The sequence below is a fragment of the Podarcis erhardii genome, assembly GCF_964252035.2.
Source record: "Podarcis erhardii genome assembly, chromosome: 6".
Classification (NCBI taxonomy): domain Eukaryota; kingdom Metazoa; phylum Chordata; class Lepidosauria; order Squamata; family Lacertidae; genus Podarcis; species Podarcis erhardii.
This window is the reverse complement of record NC_138510.1, coordinates 85,384,710-85,401,844: the sequence shown is the minus strand read 5'-3', so window position 1 is coordinate 85,401,844 and position 17,135 is coordinate 85,384,710. Positions and strand designations below refer to the sequence as shown.

Below are 17,135 nucleotides of genomic sequence, written 5' to 3'. Positions count from 1 at the left end.
GCTTGTGGTCAAGGGCCCCTACATTAGCTTACTGGGATTGGCATGGTTTGGACCACTGGGGCTAGCCATCACCGGGGTGAACCACACTACCTTACAAGTGGACGTGGAGGCCATATGCAAGGAATTTCCAGGGGCTTTCAATGGGAAATTGGGACAGTATACGCCCCCCCCCCATTGCTCTACAGCTTGACCCCGCAGTACGACCGGTCAGGCTCAAGGCCCGCCGGGTCCCGTTCACCCTGAAACCCCGTATAGACGAGGAATTGGACCAGCTCGTGGAGCAAGGAATGCTGGAACCGGCGCCTAATGCCCCCTGGGAAACCCCAATTGTCACACCCGTCAAGCCTAAAGGTTCGGTCCGCATCTGCGCAGACTACAAATGTACCATAAACAAGGCCCTCACGGCCCATGCATACCCAGTGCCAGTGGTGAGCCATGTCCTTGCCACCCTGGCTGGGTTGAAAATTTTTGGCAAGCTGGACTTGGCCCAAGCATATCAACAGCTGCCAGTAGATGAGGCCACAGCAGAGGCACAGACGATTGTGACGCACAGAGGAGCGTTCAGGGTAAAGCGGCTGCAATTCGGTGTCAGTGTGGCACCAGGCATATTCCAGAATCTAATGGACTCGCTCCTTAAAGGGATTCCTGGCGTCACCCCCTTCTTCGATGATGTGTTGATTGCCGGGCCCACACCAGAGGAGTTTGAGGACCGCCTCCGCACCGTTCTGCACCGTTTCCAGACGGCGGGTCTCAAGGTGAAGCGGGAAAAATGTCTACTAGGAGTGCCTCAGGAAGGCAGGAACCCCCGGACCTTCGAGGCCCAGGACCCAGTGTACGCAAAGAATTTTGGGGCAGGCCCAGCATGGGTACCCGGCACAGTCACTAGGGTCACTGGCCCCGTGTCGTACGAGGTGCTAACGGATGGGGGGGCAATGCTGGCGCCGCCACTGCGACCAGATACGGCGACGATTCCCGGGAGAAAACCAGGAGGAGGAAAGGTCAGAGGAGTCCCAAGGGAACAGAGGGGCAGTGAGGCCCATAGAGCAGGAGGGGCCAGCAGGAGAGGCAGAATCAGTAAATACAGAGAGGACCCGCGAGGCCGAAAGGACACTGGAACTAGAACCACGACTGAGCGAGCCAATTGCGCCAGACCAAACAGGCCCATCACAGCCAGCATCCTTGGAACACGAGCCAGAACCTGAACCCTGGACCAGGGAACACCACAGGCCGCAATGCACACGTAGGCCGCCGGCGTACCTCGAGGACTATGAATGCGACCTCCCGGACAGGACTGGAACTTAGAGGGGAGGGGTGTTATGTACTGAGTTGAATAGGATCCAAACTGCAGCAGTCTGATTGGTCCTAGAACAATAGGATCCAAATTGCAGCAGTCTGATTGGTCCTAGAACAATAGGATTCAGAATGCAGCAGTCTGATTGGTCCTAGAACAATGCAGCAGTATGATTGGTTGGCAGGAACCACCCAATCATGCTCCAGATATAAGTGAATCCACAACCTGATTGGCTTACAGCAGAATTCCAGAATTAGCCAATCATGTGCAGCCCATTGTGTAAATAATGTATATAAAGCAGATATTTTGAGGGGACTTTCATTCATTCCTCCTCACCACTATGAGCTGAATAAAGAGCATGAAATCACTTTGCGACTCTGAGTATATTTCAATTATTTTCCAGATGTTTCTACTCTCCAATCCCCGCAGCCACAGCCATCACAGCCAGTGGGCAAGGAGTTGTAGTCCAGTGACATCAGGAAGATCCCTTCCTCCGGTTTAAATTGTAGTGGTTTTTTTATGTGTTGAAAACCTGTTTCCTGCTTATTACTCCAGACCCAGAGATGGGGAGATCTGCGGTTCTTAGATGAGGTTGGACAACAATTCTCATCTGCCCCAGTCAGCATGGCCAATGCTCAGGGATTATGGGAGTTGCAGTCCAGCAATATCTGGAGGGTTATAGGTGCCAAATTCCTGCTCTGGAAAATCAATCAATCAATCAATTTTATATATCTTCATCAAAAGATCTCAGGGCAGTTCCCAGAATAAAATACAAGATAAAACATGCGATGCACACTTAACAGCCAGCGGAGGCTGGGGCACAGCCCTCTCATTGAAAATGTCAAACAATTTTTTTAAAAAATTCCTCCTCAAAAATCTCACAGCCACACATACCTTCCCGTTCCCCATCTATGTTATTCTTCCTTGAACTTACAGATGCATTTCCGTCCTTCGCCTGTTCTGTGGTCAGTCAGCTTTCTGCACCACTCAGACAACCCTAAAGTTGTCTCCCTGCAGAAAAAGCATGTGGTTGATTGGGCTGCTGGGAAGTCGGCTCTGGTATGAAAGCCCAGCACGGCCAATGTGGCAGATATTGAAGTAATCAGGACTATGACAAAAACAAGTTCTGTGTGGCAGCGTTAGATCAGGGTTTCCTAGCTATCAGGTCAGGGATGATGGGAACTGTAGTCCAAAAACAGCTAGGAAACCCTGAATTAGACTATCAGAATTGTGCATTGGTTCTGAGTATACTCAGAGCTGTGTCCCTGAAGGCCAGAGAAGCAACAGGGAGTGTTTCCTACTTTGAAAAGCTTGTTTTGTTTAGACTTGGTTGCTTTGTGACATTGATAGAGAAAGCAAGGAAGCAGCAGTGAGTCTCTTTCTGTGATACAGGTGTTTTTTAATCAGTTTATTTATTTTAATTAAGGAATGGGGAAGAGGACTAAGGGATGGCTTGTGAATGTGTTGCAACAAACTATTTATTAGCCATTTCCCTGCATTCACTTATTACAAGCTGTAGCAGGTAGAGCTGAGCCACATGCAATTCCAGAGTATCTTCCAGTATTTCTAGAAAAGCTGTATAGAACAAGCCATTACCCTAATACAGTCATACCTTGGGTTACGAATGCTGGGGGTTGCACGTTTTCGAGTAGCGGACCATGCAGAACCCGGAAGTACCGGAACAGGTTACTTCCGGGTTTTTGTGCTTGCGCATACGCAGAAACACTGAATTGCATCAGGCACATGTGCAGATGCAGCGCTTCAGGCTGCGAACGCTGCGGGTTGCGAACGTGATCCGTGCAGGAGGCACGTTCGCAACCAGAGGTATGACTGTAGGGGATATAGCTTGACTGCACAGGAATCAAAGGAAATGATGTCACCATTATTTCTACTTTGCTCTTTTGTCAGTTAATCAGTGAAGTTTCGTTTCTTATTTCATTAATTAAATAAAATTGTTATTTTTTTAAAAAAAAAATTATCTGGTTTTTCAAATTAAAGTTTTACAATTGCATATCCAACATACATCATAAAAGCAAGATTCTAAAGAATCTGCTAGACTTCTCTCCTCCCATTTGTGGGCCATTTCCTCCTGCATTTCTAATAATAATCCAACTCTTTAACACCTCCATTATATCCAAAACTCACCATTAAACTACAAGTGTTATTCCAATCCTACGAACCATTTTAACTGTTTGTTAGATAAATTATAAAATTTCCCCATTCCTTATTCAAATTTTGGTCTTCCTGATTTCTGATCCTTCCGGTCATTTTTGCTATTTTGGCATAATCCATCCATTTAATCTGCCATTCTTCTCTGGTCGGGACTTTATCATCTTTCCGTATCTGAAAAAAAAAATGTTCTTTTTTATAATCAAAACAAAACAAATTCCTTCCAGTAGCACCTTAAAGACCAACTAAGTCAGTTCTTGGTATGAGCTTTCGTGTGCATGCACACTTCTTCAGATACACTGAATTCAGATGCATGCACACGAAAGCTCATACCAAGAACTGACTTAGTTGGTCTTTAAGGTGCTACTGGAAGGAATTTGTTTTGTTTTGACTATGGCAGACCAACACGGCTACCTATCTGTAACTTTTTTATAATGATACTACTGCTACTAATAATAGTAATAGCAACAATTGACAAGGTAGTTCCAAACGAAGAGAAACAGAAGGGAACTTGAAAATCAAGCCAAATGGCTCTTGAAAAGTGCAGAAAGTCAAGGAGCGCTAAAAGCCACTGAAAATAACAGCAGAAGGGAGGCCTGTGTTAGGATAACAGGAAGTTAGGATGATCAGGAGTTGTGTTTAGTTACGTGCATGACTCCCAACCTTTCCATTTGTTCTATTCTGGGTAAGGTTTAGAGCTAGGTTTCAGGTTGTTCCTATTTTAAGCCCAACTGGTTTGTCTGCTCTTAATAAATGGGTGGTTGTTCTCACTTCCAAGTTTTGTCACATGTCAATTAGCCAAGTCTGAGAGAGATTGCTCAACCATCTAAGCCCCTGGCAGGCTTTATTACTAACCCTTTTTACCTTTAATCCTTAGGAGGCAATTGTTCAGGTCCGGGGCACTGGCTGAGTGTACCCACCCCCCATAAACTACATAAAATCCATTCATAGTTGGTCACTTACTCCCACAGGGTCTGCGGGGAATTGTTGAGTTGTTCCAAGGCAATCAAGTTAAGAATTTAAGAAGTGCCTGTGGATCAGCCTATAACTACAATGGCCAACAGAAGCTTAATCAAGAAAAGACTGGTTCCCCCTTTTATGTTGTCTTTACAGAAATACAATGGACCCACTAGCAGGGTTTGATTAAACACTTACAAGTAAGAAAATCAGAGAAAATGTTAAGTAAGGACAACATGGAATGAAATAGACTGTAAGATGAGATGTAATCATAAAGGAAAATTTGGTATAAAACTGATAAGAAAATAAGAGCATTAAGGTGTAAGATTATCAAAAGAAGATAATAATTCAGCAGAAGTAGTAAATATTTTAAAGAACCAGAAGGGGAAGTTGAAGGAAGTCACGGGGGGGAGGGGTCATTTTCTTTTTTATGACAAATCTTATATTGTGTTATTTGATTCAATATAAAACTGTAAAAACCCAATAAAAACGTGAGCCAGTGTGGTGTAGTGGTTCAGAGCAGTGGACTTGTAATCTGGTGAACCGGGTTCGATTCCCCTCTCTTCCACATGCAGCTGCTGGGTGACCTTGGGCTAGTCACACTTCTCTGAAGTCTCTCAGCCCCACTCACCTCACAGACTGTTTATTGTGGGGGAGGAAGGGAAAGGAGAATGTTAGCCACTTTGAGATTCCTTAGGGTAGTGATAAAGCGGGATATCAAATCCAAACTCTTCTTCTCAAAAAGAAAAAAAAAGTCCAAAAATATCTTTTCTTTAAAAAAGAAAAGGGAAAAAAAGAATAGAAAAGGCTGGTTCCCTAGGCCAGATGGATGGGAGGTGGCCTATGCTTGAAGAGTAGATCAGGGGTCGGCAGCCTAAGGCCCATGGGCTGGAAGCAGCCCATGGAGGCCGTTTAACTGGTCCACAAGCCGTCCCTGAACCGAGCCACCTGCTCAGCGAGTCCCCACGCGCTGCGCTAAACCGGCTCTGGAAATCGCTTCTGTGCATGCCCAGACGCCGAAAATCGCTTCTACGCAGGTACAATCTTTGGCGTCTGAGCATGCGCATAATGGATTTCCGGTGCCGTAGAAATCCACAGACATGATTTCTGGTGTCGCGCTGAGCCAGTCCGGCCCACAGATGATCTCCACGGGAGTGATCCAACCCATGCCCGGTAAGCCTTGCCATCCCCTGGAGTAGATGGTACTACTGGATCTATCACTGTTGTTTGAGGCTCCGGTGGTCTTACGTAGCACAGATTTCCTTCCATCAGCTTTGACTGGTGGCCCAGCTACACCCCTAGCTGGACATGTGTAATACAAGGCACTGCCTTTGAAGACAATATGGAAGCTGCCGTTTGTGCATGATTCAAGCTGCTCTAACACCAATCCTGACCCAATGCACTGGCTACCAAGCCATTTCTAGGCTCAAATCAAAGGGATGGTTTTTAACCTATGAAACCTTACGTTACTCAGGACTCCAAAATCCCCAGACCTGCAATCCCTATCTGAGCCCCTACTCCATGTGTCCATTCTATGACGGGTCCACGGGGTGGCAATATGAGAAAAGGCCTTTTCAGTGGTGGCTCCCTACTTGTGGAATATTCTCATCCAAGAGGTTCATCTGGAGCCTTCTCTGTCAAGTTTGAGACTAAGGCAAAAACTTTTCTTTTAACCCAGGCTTTTGATGCAGGTGGCGCTGTGGTCTAAACCACTGAGCCTCTTGGGCTTGCCGATCAGAAGGTCGGTGGTTCAAATCCCCATGACGGGTGAACTCCCATTGCTCTGTCCCAGCTCCTGCCAACCTAGCAGTTCAAAAGCACACCAGTGCAAGTAGATAAATCGGCAGCGGGAAGGTAAACGGTGTTTCCATGCACTCTGGTTTCCATCACGGTGTTCTGTTGCACCAGAAGCAGTTTAGTCCTGCTGGCCACATGACCCGGAAAGCTGCCTGTGGACAAACGCTGGCTCCCTAAGTCTGAAAGTGAGATGAGTGCCGCAACCCCATAGTCACCTTTGCCTGGACTTAACCATCCAGGGGTCCTTTACCTTTACCTTTAGCTTGAAGTGCTTTTAAGAATTTGTAGCTTTCTAGGATCTGCTAGATTTGTCTTGTGTCGATGTGTTTAATTTTTTGTTGTTGTTGTTTCTATACATTGTGTTTGTTCATTGATTTTAATATTTCTGTTGTGTTTGTAAGTCGCTTTGTGTCATTTTGTTTATTAGTAAAGTGACTAATAGATATAAATAAAATAATAATAACCACCAGCTGCCTTTGAGAAGCCTGAACTCAGGACCTGAGTGCAACAAGGCCAGAGCGTTGTGCTGAAAATGCTAAGGTTGCAGGTTCAATCCTTGTATGGGATAGCTGCATATTCCTGCAGGGGGTTGGACTAGATGATATTCAGGATCCCTTTCACTCTATAATTCTATTATTCTAAAGGCATTCTCCCCACTGGGAGTCCCAGCAGTTGGCATTCAAAAGCATTGCTGCCTCCAACAGTGGCAGTAGAATATAGCCAGCTTGGCTGGTAGCCACTGATAGCCTGACCCTCTATGAATTTGTCTAATCCTTCTTTGAAGCCATCCAAGTTGGGTGAAAAGTTCACCCAGGGGATTATTGTGCCCACTCCTCTACAACGTGACATTGCTACTCTTTCCCACGGTAGCTGGTATTTTCCCAACTGCTCAAAAACCGAGACAAGCTCTCTCACTGTGGGCTGATTCTGATGCAACATTTTGCAGTCAGTGTCTGGAGAAAGCAGTAGTGGAAGTGATAGTGAGACGAGGCTGACGTTTTGCCTCTCAGCATGCAACCATTTTGCATTATATAATACTCCAGCAATAAATGTCCCCCTGCATTTCCTCTTTTTTTCTGTCTTTTTTTTTAATGTATCCTCTCAGAGAAAAGTTTCAGGACAAACAAGATGTCAAAGCGATAAAAGTTTCAGGACAAACAAGATGTCAAAGTGATAAATAACTACCTGACATTCAGAAGACATCTTAAGGCAGCCCTGTTCAGGGAAGTTTTTAATCTGTGATATTTTACTGTATTTTTGGTTTCTATGGAAGCCGCCCAGAGTGGCTGGGGAAACCCAGCCAGATGGGCGGGGTACAAATAATAAATTATTATTATTATAAAGCCAGGGAGGGGAATGTGAAATGCCACATGCCTAAATAATGTTAGACCGAAAGTCTCAGATCAGACTCTGCTGGCCAAAGATCTTCATAGCAAGGAATAGATCCAGATTTCTGAGCAAGGTGCAAGCATAAAGACAAGGGAAATTAAAGAGCGCCCCCCTCCTTTAACAAAAAATAATATTCAGGATTCTATTAACTGATTTGTGGAGATCAAAGAGAGAAGGAAAAATCTGTCTTGATATAGCCCACTAATACCAAATTAATTATGGTTCTCAGAGTGCCAATCCTTATGTAGCTGAAATGGAGTGTCCTGGAAGAGTTGTCCGAAAAGGACACTGCAACCTTCCTTCCTTCCTTCCTTTTTCTTTTTTGCAGGTCTCGGTTGTCATTTCTCTTGTGAACATGTGAACCTAACACTGAGAACACGCAGTCTGAAATCAAGCCAGTAATTTGTCTTTGGGGTGCAGTGGAATCTGAACCCTGGTTCAGATCTAAGTCCCAAACTGACCTGGTTTCCTAACGGACTAAATGTGCATTGTATTGTGTGTGCATGTGTTTTTGAGGCTCGCTGCAACCTCGGTTCCATCCAGAGAACAGGTTAAGTATAAGAAACTTTCGTAGCTCATTGGAGTATTTTTCTGTAGACACAGCAACACGGGATAAAGACAAGCACAGGCAGGTTGTGCAAAACTACCCACCAAAAAGGAAGGGAGCAAAATCCCTTCCAGCCTAGGTTCAAAACATTGCATTTCCAGGAGCTACTGCTTTAAGAGATGCTTGTCCTACAAAGATCGTTTTGGCAAGGTTTATCGCAGGTCTCCTTGAAAAGGGGCAGAAACGTGCACTAGCTAATGCAATTCTATGCATGTCTACTCATAAGTAAACCCCGCTGGTTTTTGTGGGACTTTATGTCAGGTAACTGTGTATAACGGATTGCAACCTAAACGTGCACGATCCTAAAAGCTGTTACCTAAAAATATCACAGGGTGTTATTCCCCGATGTGCTTCAGTATCTGAGGCTGTTGACGAAAGGTGGGTGGGAATTTACCGATATTTAAAATGTGCGGGTCCACCCCAGCCCCGCTCCCGTCTCTTGCAAGTTCTCTCCTCATAAAATGAAATCAACACCATATAAGGCTCTCGCCATCCACCTAGCTGCAAAGCAGAAAAGTCACCGGAATATTTTTATCTCCTGCAACCGTATCCCCAATTTGCAAGTGAGGTCTATTTTTCGCCCGTTTCCAGCTGCCAAAAAAAGCCAAGTCTCTCTAAAGTCTTTTTTTGTTGTTAAGGGGGGGAGAACAAAAGATTAAGCATTGCAAGAGGGGAGGGAAGCGCTTGCACCAGCCCGGCTGCTTTTGTGCAAGACGGGAGCGCACTGCCTGCGTCAGAGCCTGGCTGGCGAGCGCCTGGGTTGGGAGGCGTCCTTGGCTTGTGTCCCTTGCGCTAAAGCGAATCAGCGCGCGGAAGGCGTGAGGCCGAAACCCCGCCCTCGCCAGCCTTCCTCTATATAAAAGGCGAGCCCCGGCTAAAGCGCAGTTACAGTATCTCGCTGCAGAGCTCGGGGAAGCACCTCGGAGCGGAAATTCCGATTATGCAGAGTGCAATGTTTCTGGCTCTCCAGCACAACTGCAGCCCAATGGAGAGGAGCGCCAGCAACTGCCAAAGCAAAGAAGAGAAAAAGGGGAAGATGAAGAGAACCATGTAAGTTAAAAGGCAAAAATCCAACGGGTGGTGACCATTAGAAAGGCAGGTTCTCTTTTAGGAAGAAGGGGCTACTTATAAACCACATTTATTTATTTATTTATTTATTGGATCGGAATGTTTCGTGCTAGAGCAAAGTTCTGCTCTTAATCCTGGAGGTGGTAAAAGGGACACCCCCCCCCCCGCGCGGATGCTGTGCATTCTTTTCTTCTGGTTTCGTTTTAGTTTCTTACGGTTTTTTGGTCGCAAGTTTAGGGAGTTAGGCAGAGCGGTTTGGGGCGAAGGGTTCTGTGCAGCTCAGAGGCTTGGACTGTCCGGCACCGGCGGAGCGTAGTCTATAAGGCTTGCAGGTGTGGTTGATTTTTGGGACAGGCATGAAACAGTTTTGCAAAGGACCGTTGGGAATGTCCTAGAGTGCTCTTACAGTTCAGCCTTAAGTTTCCTTACTGAAGTCAGCCTCGCTGTTTGCAGCGAAACTTAATAGAAAACGTGTGTAGGGTGGCAGGAATTTGCAGCGCCCCACAAGCTCCCAGGAATTGCGGCTAAATACTCTTCCTGTGGGAATGACTGGGGCTTAAAAGTGCTTCGCTGTGGCTGGATCGTTTTTCATTCCAAGCAGTGTTGCGTTTCAGTCTTAACAAAGCGTGTTTTTGCATGCACTTAAGCACCCTAGCATCCTATTGCCTCGGGAGTTTTGTATTCCGGGTGGGAAAAGAATCTTTGTGAAGTCTGATCCGCAAACATTCTGAATGAAGAACTGAGAATTGGCGCATATGAGAGACGATCGATCCTTTCAAAGGGGTCTTTTGATTTGTTTTAGCTTGAGGAGGAAGTATGCAATTCAGTCCAACCCTTGGTGAAATAAGTTTTTCCCCATTGGAGCAAAAGGCAGCTGATGTTTGGAGCGTTGTGCTTTTTAAAAAACAAAAGTCAGTATTATCTTTCAAATATTGCAAGGCATGCCTGTTGTGCAAAATCGAAAAACCTGTAAATCGTATCTGCTGCTTGGCATGGTTTAAAATGCATTCTGCATCTCCTGGCTACAGGATAGTTGCCAAGGTTGGCTTGGCTGTCCATGTTCTGCAGAATCAATCTGGATATTTTGCAGTATTGTACTAATATTAGATCAGCTGCAGCATGCAAATATTTTTTACTACTGTATTGAAAGCCCGAGTGATATTTCCAGATACCAGGAAAGCGAGATTCAGAACCTGATCCATTGTGTGTCCTCTTGTTAGGGTTAGCGGAATTTGCTACAAGGAAGCATGCATAAGATTCATTTTACCATTTGTCCTGCCATTCTACTAACAGGGAGTCTTCAACTTAATTCTCACAAGTCTAGCATTTTGTGTGAAGGGAAAGAGGCATGAGCAAGTAATTTTTTTAAAAAAATATGATTGCATTGAACTCCCTATTTTCAGAATTTATCTCTGATCCTGCTGAAATAGTTCTCGGTAATTGGTCCTTGTTGTCTTGCAGATGCATTCAGCAAATAATGAATATGCAAGAACTAGCTTCCATGTGCTTCAATGGGCCACCAGGGCTCAAGCATAATGCTTTTCAGTGGAAGTCTGTTCACACATTTGTCAATCATGAAAAGCCTTGAGTTGTGAAGCTCAGCTGGGTTACAGAGATAAAAGAAGTTATTGGGCATAAATCGGGTGCTAGATTAAAATCTGGGAATTTTGTTAAGCAAACAGAACTCAGTTTATGTTAATTAGCCGCAGATTCAGACTTCTTTGCACTTTAAAATCAAAGGGTACAGTTAGTTGAACTTGATTTTTCTTTGTTTTCTTTTAGCATGAAAGATTGGAAATCACGGCTGAGTTACTTCCTGCAGAACTCTTCCAGTTCTACCACTGCAAAGGCCAACAAGAAAGGGCAGCAAAAGGCATTTCTTAGGTATGCATCTCACTTTTTCTCACCAGTGGATTTTTTATTATTTAAAAAAATCTATGCAATAGGCCACCAAAGCAGTAATAATAATCGTCCTTTTTTTCTCCTGTTTATTCCAGGCCATCTCCTGAGGAAGCCCAGCTATGGTCAGAAGCATTTGATGAGCTGCTTGCTAACAAATGTAAGTTCAATTAATGAGCAAGACGTTAACACACAAGAATAGTGGCTCCTTTTGTAAGGGTTCTGGAAAAGATGATTTGCAAGATAGGAGTTAGCTGTTCCCATGGGCGTTTGTGGCTGCTTTGGGACCCATATTCCTAGAAAGCATGATTCTATCCGTGCATAACTCCACAGCACTTCCCATGGTAAGAGCTCTCCTGTTTTGCAGTTCCATAACTAGCCTGTATTTTTAGCTGGCCTTGCATTCCTTTGGAACTATGTAAGCTGGAGAATAGACATCTGCCGTGAAGAAAAGAGAGAGCAGTTTCTTCCTGCACGTGGCAAGGCGGTATGCTGAGCGGTGCTTACACGCTGTAGGTGCTTACACGCTGTAGGAAAAGACTCCTTTAAAAGCCCCACAATTGATCACACTATGGGACAGTGAAGCAGTTGTGTGCATGTTCACTTGTGCACAGATTCAGGTTCCACTAACCCTTAGTCTTCCATGTGCCATGCAGAACAGCTGGGTGCTGTTAAAAATCCATTCTTGTAATCTCCCGTGTATTCCTCTGGCGGATGGCGAAATGCCTTGATGGGTAATCCAGGTTTTTCCAATAGGCATCTGCCAAGTAACTGATTATTATGGGGTGCCAATTGCCCTCCAACCTCAGTTAGTGTCCATTACTGTTTGGACTTTGTGCCATATGCAGATGTAGCACCACTGGCTTAAAATGTAGTCTTTTCCACCAGAGCGCTGCATTTAAGAGTCTCCAGGCTGCAAGGTGCCCATTATTAGTTCAATTCAAAGCTCCTGCGATATTTAGGAGCCTTTAATCGATTTCGGTCAACTTTGGCTAAGGTCTCCTGCAGACAGTGCACTCCGATGCCTGTATTGGTTATGAGTAAGAAAAGCGCCTGCCTTGTGCCATGCTCTGATGCACATTTCTCATTAATACGATCCTTTTTTGATCTGTTCCTCTATGAGCTCCTGTATGGGAGCTCAGTTCACTCTGCAGCTATGCCTTTACTTGCTAAGCTAATGAAAAAATGCAGACTTCTCATTAGTTATATGGCATTTGCTGCCAAGTGGACTCTCGAGTCAGCCTTTCCATTGCAGATACCTTCCAGAAGCTCCATAAACATCTAAAGGTTAATATACAATTTCAAAACGGCAGGGGAGAAATTGTAGAATGTTTTCCCTGCTTTCACTTTCAAGGTTTCTTGGAAAAGAACACAAGTTGATTTAAAAAAATATGATACAGAATATAAAATTGGCTGGTCACTTTAGATTCCTCATACTCTGGGTTTTTGTTGTTTTTTTTAAAGTGGGGGGCGAGTTCTGGTACTTTTTATTTAAATGATCCAAGGAAGTTGCAGAGTGAACAAGAGAGAGACATATGAAGGCAATGTATATATACACACAGCATTCCTGGGATGTTTTGAGCTAATCCATCTCTTTCACCTTCCTTTGTAGATGGTCTGGCAGCGTTCAGAGCATTCTTGAAATCTGAGTTTTGTGAAGAGAACATTGACTTCTGGCTGGCTTGTGAGGATTTCAAGAAAACGAAGTCCCCACAGAAAATGACCGCCAAGGCTAAGAAGATTTACAGTGACTTTATTGAAAAGGAAGCTCCCAAAGAGGTAATTAAAACTTCCCAAGTTATTTACTTTTTTCACTCTCTCATCACTTTCTATTCCTTTCAGTGGCATCATAAGGAATACTCATTCCAAGGCTCACTTTGTTACCCATTTGGTATTTGTAATTTACTCCCAGGGAAGAAATCCACTTGGAAAACAACTGTATCATAACTGAGAATCCACAAGAAAGTTTAGTCTGTGAGCAGATTTTATAGTATCCTAACTCAATATGGTGGCTTCCAGATATTTTGGACTACAACTACCAAAATACCTAATCATTGGGAAGGCTGGCTGGGGCTGATGAGGTCTGAAGTCTAAAATATCTAGAGAACGCCAGCTTGTGGGAAGACTACTCTATAAACGCCTGCTCCAGAACTCTTGCTTAAATCCATACAGATCTGGCAGTTCTGATATATTGGTTTCCGTGTACAATTCTCCTAGGGTTTCAGTCCAGAGTTCACAATTAAAAGGAAAATGCAACTTAAAATAGGCCCTACATGTTCTTAGGCTGTGAGATTGTAACTTACCAAAGTGGACATCACATTCTCATTAAGGTGAAGGCTAGGGGAAACTTAACAGACCCCAATGGGTCTCCCATACATCCAATTTTTAGGTAGCACTTAATATAAGTAGCAGCGTACCACAACAAGGGACTTTCCTGCAGAGTCTGTGCACAGCCAAGCATCATGTTACACGACTGGTGCAAAGTATTTTACTAGTAGAAAAAAGAGTAGCATCATTTACCCAGTTAAAATCCCACTGGTATTTAAACCACTGGCCCTAATCTTGGCTACCATGAGTCTGGTGGGTTTGTAGCTTCCCTTAATCTGTACCATAGGAAAAATGCCACCACTCACAAGCTATATTCATTCTACTGGTGTTCGCAGTACAGAGGGATAGGAGAATTCTGCTCATCCACAAATTGCTTGGCCTTCTTGTAGAAATATGTGGGCATGCTGGAACATAGTTCCTTGTTGCAAGAGGGGGTGCAATGACTTTTGGCTTTGATGACTTGAAAACAGTTAGGCCTATATGCATTCCTGAATTTCTCTGTCCGTTGCCATTTGTCACAGCAGTTGAATGCAGCCTCCAAATTTAGAGGCAGTTTACCTGAGATTATTAGATCCTGGGTGAAGGTGAAGGTCACTCATCTTTGTGAATGTCTCAAGGCAACTGGCTAGCCACTGTTGAGTAGAGGTTTAGGTTAAATGATTCCTTGGGTCTGATCCGGAATGGGCAATTCATGTTCTTTCTTTCCTTTAATTTCAGATCAACATAGACTTTCAGACCAAGAATACCATTGCTCAGAACCTCCAAGAGGCTACAGACACTTGCTTCAGCACAGCCCAGAAGAGAGTCTATAGCTTGATGGAGAATAATGCCTATCCACGGTTCCTGGAGTCTGAATTCTACCAGGAGTTGTGTAAAATGCCAATCCATAAGGAGCCTCAGGCGACATGAACTCCAAGTCCGGGAGGGAAGAGGAAGCAAAACGGAAAAGAGTGCCATTTTTTTCCATTAAGGAGGAAGCCCATGTCTTTGCAGGCTGGATGGACTGAAATGAACTGACTGTGCAGGAGATCTGCCCAAATGTAACTTATATGTTTCCACAGAGGATGGGCATATATTGACTCTGGCAGTTCTCAGATTCCAGCACGCTGCAATAATATAGTCCACAAGGAAAACCCAAGTGAAACTGCTGGCCAGTTACTAGGGAAAATTCATTAAAAAGATGCTGTTGGCAAGGAGCGTCTGACGCATTTTGAGTCATCCAGATCCATCTATCAACATGGATGCGTTGACACTCTTAATCCAGATAGCAAGCCTCCCTTGCTAAAGTAAATAAGCTCTGGAGTAGCTCTGCGCAGACCGACTTTTTCTGGGACATAGAAAATGCTTTGAATATTTCGCTGTCTCTACTTTTCCTAAACAACTGGCAGCGTATAATAATTTATAGGGTTCCTCATGCGGGTTCCCTACAGAGCTTGCATTTCTGCACAGATGTGCAACTGCTCAACATAAATTCTGACGTTAACTGTTAACATTTCATGCAGAGATGACTGACTTAAAACAGAGCATGCTGACTGGCTGGTTAACTGGGGTCAAAGTCTGCCTGCATTGAAGGTGCAGATGGAGCAGAACTTAGCCCAGACTTAAAACAACAGCTGTAGATGTGTATGTGTGTGTGTTTAGGTAGATGGTTGTGTTGAACACTCCTACCCATGCTGAAAGTACTGACTTGAGGACAAACTTCAGTGAAGTTGTCCTTTTGAAGAGCAGATATGTTTTAATAAATTATTTTTATTTTACTAGAACATTAGTGCACACCTTTCTTCTACTCCTGGGGGTTGGGGGGGGGAAGGTGGGCTATTGACATCAAAACATTTCAAATGCTAAGCCCCTTAAAACCAAGGCGATTAAACCTGCAATGCAGTGATCTTGCAAAATTAGCAAACTCTTTTGTCCCAAGCTTCTTGCAGGAAGAGCCTTCTTTTGATGATTTAAGCAGAAATACTGTTAGTGTACTGCCAATTTATATACGTTTAAGAGGTTTAGAAATCCCAACCAAAAGGAAGCAATATGAGAAATACAAATTCTTTCAAAACTGAAGTAATAAATATATAAGCAATGCAGTACACTGCACCACAGTGGGAACGTCCTGCTGGCTTGTGTGCCTGCTTAGAAAAAACAACATTTCAAATAGAGGACGGTTTGAAAGAGCTTGAAAGACCTACATTGGCTCCCAGTATGTTTCTGAGCACAATTCAAAGTGTTGGTGCTGACCTTTAAAGCCCTAAATGGCCTCGGCCCAGTATACCTGAAGGAGTGTCTCCACCCCCATCGTTCAGCCCGGACACTGAGGTCCAGCGTTGAGGGCCTTCTGGTGGTTCCCTCACTGCGATAAGCCAAGTTACAGGGAACCAGGCAGAGGGCCTTCTTGGTAGTGTGAAATGCCCTCCCACCCGATGTCAAAGAGAACAACAACTACCAGACTTTTAGAAGACATCTGAAGGCAGCCCTGTTTAGGGAAGCTTTTAATGTTTGACGCATTACTCTATTTTAATATTTTGTTGGAAGATGCCCAGAGTGTCTGGGGAAACCCAGCCAGATGGGTGGGGTATTAAAAATAATAATAATTTTTTATTATTATCTGTAAAGCAGAACCAATGGCCATGTTTATTTTCATACAGTTTTCTTCCTTTCTCCCCACCCCCACCCCTGCTTTCTCCTGCATGCTCCATCTTCTCCCCTCACCCATTCCTACTTTTCTTTTTGGAAAAGAAAGTAATTGAAAAATGGCAGCTTGTGACTATCCTCCTAACATGATGAAACCCCAAACAGAACACACTGCTCTAAATGAGAACAAAGCAACGGTAAATGAAAGAGATAGAGTAACCTGAGAAACAACTTCAGTAGATTACGGTTGAACTTCAGTCTAAATATTCAATGCACTGCAACCTTTAAAAAGATACTTGTGTCAACAAACCTAAAATCACATTGCCCACCCCCTGTGTTAATGGATATCGGTCTCGGTCAAGCTGCACCATTGATAAGGACAGCGACATCACAGACTTTACAAAAGGTTTTCCTCTGGGAGCGGGGCACATTTTGCTGATAGTCTTTTTAAGGTCAGGCAGCCCTGAGGAATAGCAGAGAGTATCAAATACCCATGGACTGCTATGTCAACAGCATGCCTGGTTGCCTGACACCATCGTGGACAAACTGGACAGAGGCAGCTTGAAAGGCATTTTATAGGCTACCTTGGCAGCAGTATCCTTAATTCTGAAAGACAATACAAGGCAGAAAATTCAAACGCTACTTCTAAAAGTTTTAGTTGCGAGCAGCTAAAATAATCCGAAAAGCCCTAATAAATCAGAGAGACATGTAATAAGAGCCCAGTCCAGTGTTCTGGGCATCCTGACAATCATTGCATTTGGCTCTTTGCCATTAGTCTTCAGAAACAACAACATTATGAATTGCTTGTTCCATCTGCAGCTTCTGAAGGGCTACTGCAGACCGCAGCTTTCTCTGCTGATAGTGGAGGGAAATAGTGAGCAGAGAGCACAGGTGGGTAATATACCTTGGGTTTGTGGGGGGGGGGGAATGGAGACTAAGGCCTAGTGGGGACATCCTGTCTTGCTAGTAGCAAGTGGAGGAGCTACATATCAGGTGGCTTGGCAA

The 17,135-nt window shown here is 44.3% G+C and overlaps 1 protein-coding gene across 1 annotated transcript; it reads left to right on the top strand.

Annotated features, from left to right (window-relative positions):
- The first annotated feature begins 9,090 nt into the window (after window positions 1–9,090).
- On the top strand, window positions 9,091–15,268 carry RGS2 (regulator of G protein signaling 2). The gene is made up of 5 exons (XM_081866446.1): window positions 9,091–9,260; window positions 11,061–11,162; window positions 11,276–11,337; window positions 12,790–12,956; window positions 14,223–15,268. The coding sequence occupies exons 1-5, from the start codon at window positions 9,151–9,153 to the stop codon at window positions 14,412–14,414; spliced, it is 633 nt and encodes a 210-aa protein (XP_081722572.1). The 5' UTR covers window positions 9,091–9,150; the 3' UTR covers window positions 14,415–15,268.
- The last annotated feature ends 1,867 nt before the right edge of the window (window positions 15,269–17,135 follow it).